The following is a 6,553-nucleotide window of genomic DNA, read 5'->3' on the forward strand; positions in this document are numbered from 1 at the left end:
ATATACTTGTCTATCTATCTCTGTCTGTCTGTCTGTCTGTCTGTCTGTCTGTCTGTCTGTCTGTCTATCTATCTATCATCTATCTATCTATCTATCTATCTATCTATCTATCTATCTATCTATCTATCTATCTATCTATCTATCTATCTATCTATCTATCTATCTATCTATCTCTGTATGTCTGTCTATTTCTCTATATACTTGTCTATCTATCTCTGTCTGTCTGTCTATCTATCTATCTATCTATCTATCTATCTATCTATCTATCTATCTATCTATCTATCTATCTATGTCTGTCTATTTCTCTATATACTTGTCTATCTGTCTGTCTGTCTGTCTGTCTGTCTGTCTGTCTATCTATCTATCTATCTATCTATCTATCTATCTATCTATCTATCTATCTATCTATCTATCTATCTATCTATCTATCTATCTATCTATCTATCTATCTATCTATCTATCTATCTATCTATCTATCTATCTATCTATTGCAGCACAATAAGATGTTTTTTTTCCACATATACCAGCTACTTTGAAAGCTGGGGTCAGAGTCAGAGCCAAAAGGGCCTAACAGTGGTATGGTATGGCATGGTAGAGACAGGATTCAAACCCATAACCTTTTAGTTGGTAACACACAGCTCTACGCATCCGGCTACCACTGTAGGCTTTAAGCACTATATTATATTATGTTCTTCATGTATGCACTTTATTACTATAATGTGCGCAATACGTCTGTCAGGCATTGTGTGTGTGTGTGTGGGAAACCACTCGAGTCTAAACTCTTGCGTTGGAAACAGATCCACATGGCCCGGTTTCTTCGGTCCCGTTCCTACTCTTCCATCCATTTCCTGTTCTCCCATGTGCTTGGTCTTAAACCCCCGCTTCCTCCCAGGTGCTCGCTGATTAATGAGCAAACTGCAGTAACACAATCACTGAAATGGCCTCACCAGGCCCCGCTCTGCGTTTTGGCCGGTCGCCCGCTGCGCCGTGCTCGCTGAACTCCTCCTTTTAAGTTTGATCGCCTTCGCAGGCGACGCCGTACTGCACTCGCTCCAAAACATTGGGCTGAAAGGAGGAAAAAAGGAGCCTGTCAGACGGGATTATATAATACAGGCTTCAGGCTACGGCCATTTATGGGCTCCAGCTCCTTTCACAGATGCTAACTGACTTCTTTAAACTCTTTATAAAGATAGGATGTTTTAGATTCTCACCTTAGCTGAGGTTCCTTTTGTTAGGATTTAAGGTAAGTGGGTGTTGAAAACATACTTGTTTAGCCCGGCTACAGGCAAAAAGAGGAGTCATTATCTCGTCTTTGGTCGTCTATCAGAAAATAATGACAGATCTTTCCTGCAGCTGCATCCAAACAGAACAGTTCAGATACTAGACTGCTCAGCTCTAGTGGAATCCTACTGCATTTAAAATGAAATAAGATCCACAGGCGGTCCCCTGGAATTCATGGGCTTGTTTTTGTCTTGAAATGCAGCATAAACTGTTGCTCGCTTATAGACCCAGACCCAGGAGTGCCTTTCCAAATGATGTCCAATCAGTTCAAATTGCAATAGGTCGACTCCAACTGACTTCTAGACACATTATAGTATAGATAGTGAAAGCAAACAGGACGTACCTGACAACATTTGACAAGTCATGTAGATATGATTGAGTCGGTCATGGCATATACTTACATTTTTTTGTGTAAATATATTGTTTGCGTTGTTTTGTTAATGCAGACAATGAATAATGTGGTGGAATCTGTTTAGATCTAAATGACCAGTGAGTCTGATTATTAAAGTCTAATCTACTCAGTCACAATTGAACATGCCTTGGTGGCCAAATTCTTGTGATGGATTGGCACCCTGTCTGATTACCAGAGTCTAGTCAGAGTACATTTAGCATGTTTTTAATGTTTATAGTATTATAATAGTATTGTTAATGTTATCATGTGTTATTTAACAGTCATATAACAATTATGTAAGAACATTTGTAACACCAGTCAAAATAATCATCTCGATAAGGAACATTAGACTCCAAACAAAAGTAAATCAGTCTAACGTTCTTAACACCACCACGCTCTTGTGCTTGTTCTCATTTCAGAGTCTGAACAGCAGCATCGGCTCGTGCCACAACAGAAACGGGGTACGTGGTTCATCATTTTAAAAAAGCCCTGGAGCGATTTCTGTAATAATGCTGGAACTGCTTGAACTCAGATTTATTGTTTGATGGCAAACAATCAGACTTGTCTTGCCTTGTAGGACTGATGGATTCATGTTTGTTTGTTTGTTTTATTAGGATTTTAACGTCATGTTTTACACACTTTGGTTCCATTCATGACAGGACAGGTCGTTACTGCTTACACAAGATTCATCAGTTCACAAGTTTTAATATCAAACACAGTCATGGACAATTTTGTATCTCCAATTCATACAATTCAATTGTATGTCTTTGGACTGTGGGAGGAAACCGGAGCCCCTGGAAGAAAACCCACGCAGACACGGGGAGAACATGCAAACTCCACACAGAAAGGACCCGGACCGTGCCACCTGGGGATCGAATCCAGGACCTTCTTGCTGTGAGCCTCCGTGCTGTCTCTGATAGATTCATGTTACGTGTGCCAGGATTTATAGTTTTTTTATATATTTCCTGGTCAATATTTTAATTTTCCTTCTACTTCATATAAGGAAGGAAAAAAGAAATCAACCGTAACTATGACATGAAATATGTGAATTTTAATAAATAAGATGCTATAGAAGGTTAGTAAGTGCGTGTTAGTTCTCAGCTGAAGTGCTTAGTAAAGAGGTGGATCTTTAATGGTTTTTAGAAGATAGTGAGAGACTCAGATGTTCTTCCAAGTCACTCACAGCAACATTTCTTCCAAATCCACAAAGTTACTCAGTGCAGCTTTAGAGAAAACAGATCCTGGCGTGCACTCAGTACTCGGTTGTAAAACACATCTCTTAACAGATTGGGCCTCAGTCCAACCGCCCATCTTTGCATTGACGTAATAGCTGTTGTGCAACACAGGTAAGGCTGGATTTTACCTGTGTGACCGGTACATCCTGTACTGTCTTACTAACACAGCCCTGTTTGTTTCAGAATCTCCAGCCCATGAGAGAGAACAGCATTGTGATGCGATACATCCCCGACCCCACAGACCGCTTCATGGACGGAGATTTCCAACCTGCCCCAGGTAACATTCACATGAATACCTGCGTGGGTCACCTGAGACGAATATAGTGATCAGACAACCCCACACCGTGGTGGAGCAGGGAATTGCTAATGGAATGGTGTTCAACTGGTCTCCACCTTGCTGTCAGAGACGGATATGACTAAATGTAATGATCGTGTAATTGTGTTGTGTCGCCCAGTTTGATTTATTAAGCAACTGAATCATACAGACTGGAACTCGGTTCCTCGTTAGCTCTGAGTGACTGTCACACCCTGATTAGATTTTCACTTGACAAAGGATTTGTTGATTCACATTATGATGTCATTATCATTATTTATTAGATTATTTAGCAAACCATATAAGGTACCGCTGCTGAGATCTGGGTTCAAATCTGAGCAGTGCTGTCAACCTGCCAGGCATCTACACAGTCAAAAGCCCTGTGATAGATTGGAGCTCTCTCCAGCATACTGCTTTGTGCCCAATAATAGCTGGAGAATAAAGCAGTTACTGAAAATAAAATTCATTTAAAAATACAGAGGTGAATAAGTAATTGCCCCCTTTTTATTACAAAATATGACAATATACAAAGGGTTAAAATTTCCTTAAACTGCAGCATAATATACCTGCAAAATGACATTGATTGCTTGACTTTGGTGGTAAGGGTCAGGACGAGTCAGATTTATATTCTACAAATCTAAAATGAGGGTATTTTTAAAAGCATTTTAATATCACAATATAAAACCACTCACCAAATGTGTTTGATAAGCTTAAACATTCATCATTCAAACAGAAACTCAGTTCTATCTTTTATTTCTTCTAGAATACATAAACCAGAACAGCGGCGCTGTCGTCTCTAACATGGTCAACCCGATCTACCAGAACCCGGGACCCATCCGTGGAGCATTTGACGAGACCGAGGAGGAGTACCTGAGCTGCTTCAAAACCCCAGAACCCCTCCCTCCTCTCAAATCCGCTCCGGAGTACCTAAACACCCCCCAGTCTAAATTCATCCCCCCCTCGTCTGCCAGCCACAACCTGCTCAACGGGCACGGCTACAGCACGCAGAACAGCATCGACAACCCCGACTACCAGCAGGACTTCTGTCCGGTGAGGGTCAAGCCGAACGGGCACCTCCCGGCCGCCGAGAACTCGGAGTACATGGGTATTAAAGCACTGTAGCACAGTTTGGACTTCTGTAAAGTTTGGACTTCATAAAGAAGACAAAATATAAATGTTGGACATGGAGTGCACTGGACTGCTGGTGCAGTTCTTACAAAACACATGCCAGTAAGTGGACTGGGCTGTGAGTGTGTGTGTGAGCAAATGAAAGATTGAATGCTTTTCTGTCTTGCTTTCTGAATGTGCTCCGGTCCGGAGCGACCCTGAAAAGGACGAAAGAGTTACTGAATATTAATGAAATAATAAAGAAATAAATTATATATTTAGCTCTGCTTTAGATAAGTGTGCCATCCAGAGTCTATTAATGCTTCGTGTCAGTTCTTTCTGGGATCTGCTCCAGACCAACCGTAAGTCCACGAATCGCAGCGTATCACAATTACTACAGATGAGTGAATTAAAAAAATAATTGAATAAATTATTTAATTAATTACCAGTTTAATTCAAATCGCAGGGAAAAATAATAGTAATTAAATAAACTTATATGCGAACGCCCCCTTGTGGAAGCTTTATGTTACATCTTGTAAACCACAGTGGGACCAGATTGTATAGAGAGATTAAGATGCATTATTTGTGTTGCCTGGGTCGCATAAACAATCATGGACAAAATGTGTGTCACTTGAAAGAAAGTTTGCAAAACCCCTGATCTAATGCACTTATTTTATGTTTCATTTCTTATTGTGTGACAAAATGCATTAAACGTGTGTTTTTAGTTACTTAGTATATTAGTGTCTCAGGTCATGAAATTAAATTAATAAAAAAAAATTTAAGAAAAGATAGCACCATACAGGACTCTCACTTACTGGTGGAGAGTCAATCCCATTAGAGTAACAGGTGTAATAGTAAAGTTTCCACATGTCTTCATACCTCTGTGATTTATAATAGTAAGTGGGCTCTTTGGTCATGGAGTTTAAGAAAGAATAACATAAGAGGCTGTTTGTTTTTGCTGACTGCACCTTTAACCCAGACCATCTGCCTTGATATTTTGGCTCAATTTGGTGCGAATGGCTTCAAATTTTTTAATCACATTACAAACTCATCCTGTATCAGCAATTCCACACTCACAGAAATTCCTGAAAGTTTTCTATTCCTGTCTGTGATGCCTTTTTGAGCATCACGTTGTGTTGTACAGTATGTTTGAACTCTGTAGCATGTGTAGCTTTCACCCTGCTTCCCTTTTCCTACAAAGACTCCACTGAGCCATGCATCTTCGCTGTGAATAGAAAACAGAATGGTGGCCCAAGCTTGACCGCCGTTCCATGCTGGAGGTTTCGGTTGGTGAAACAAACCAGCCCACGACTGGTACGTGCACGAGACTGGGAGATACAGACGTTTTTTTATTTTATTTTATTTTTTTAATTGTGTCTTTTACATTATATCAGCTAAGCTGTGTACAGTCACGTGTGTATCGTTTAGTGTCTTTGTGTTGTTGTGCTGTTGCACTCTACTAAATTTAAGTGGTAAAGCTCGCAAAGCATTATGGGACTCTTCAGAATGAACGGACGGTGCTGTGGAAGTATTTCAGATGATGCAGTATCATGTCGTGAATATTCTACAGTTAAAAACTGCTATGATATTGGTGAGCATTCCTTACTGAACTGAACTCTTTATTTTCCTGTTTGATTGTAATTATTACATTTAAAGTAATAAACAATAGTAATTGTACTTTGTTTTGTTCCTGGTGTTATCTTGATTGTATCTGAAGAATTTGGCTGCCAGTAGATTTATTGGTTAATTTAATCAGCTAAACTAATGACTAGCCAGTCTGTAAGCTGTGTGCTAACAGTAAAACATTAGATCACAATTCCCATAATATATTTTAGTTATTCCACTATTAAATAAGTAGTTTTAAATTTATATTGTAGATCTAGACTTATCTAGATCTGAAGATCTGTTTTACTTGTGTTCCACTTCCACTGTTCTTTTTCATGAGTAGTTCTCATGAATAAAATAAAAGAAAATGTTGAATAAACTGGAAAATTATTATTTATGTTAAAAGATGTTTCTATTTGGTACAGAACAGATACAGTTATTATGAATTTTTAACAACACAAGTTGTTTTAGAACCATTAAGTACACGTTTCTAATAATAAGCAACATATCTCATTATTTGCTACTTGCAATCTAGACAAAGGACCAATTCTTTGAGTTTTAAATATAGTAAATATAATTTTAATATGGCCAATTATTTGTATTTATGCTATTTCGAGTAGA

The 6,553-nt window shown here is 39.0% G+C and overlaps 1 protein-coding gene across 1 annotated transcript in view; it reads left to right on the top strand.

Moving 5' to 3' along the window:
• The window catches only part of egfra (epidermal growth factor receptor a (erythroblastic leukemia viral (v-erb-b) oncogene homolog, avian)), a 50,683-nt gene extending 46,075 nt beyond the window's left edge, over positions 1–4,608 (top strand). Inside the window, exons 26-28 of the mRNA XM_062988065.1 lie at positions 2,092–2,133; positions 3,091–3,184; positions 3,984–4,608. Coding sequence (XP_062844135.1) covers positions 2,092–2,133; positions 3,091–3,184; positions 3,984–4,342 — 495 coding nt within the window. The 3' untranslated portion in view covers positions 4,343–4,608. The remainder of the gene's footprint in view (positions 1–2,091; positions 2,134–3,090; positions 3,185–3,983) is intronic.
• The last annotated feature ends 1,945 nt before the right edge of the window (positions 4,609–6,553 follow it).

This window comes from Trichomycterus rosablanca, chromosome 25 (genome assembly GCF_030014385.1).
Source record: "Trichomycterus rosablanca isolate fTriRos1 chromosome 25, fTriRos1.hap1, whole genome shotgun sequence".
Taxonomy (NCBI): domain Eukaryota; kingdom Metazoa; phylum Chordata; class Actinopteri; order Siluriformes; family Trichomycteridae; genus Trichomycterus; species Trichomycterus rosablanca.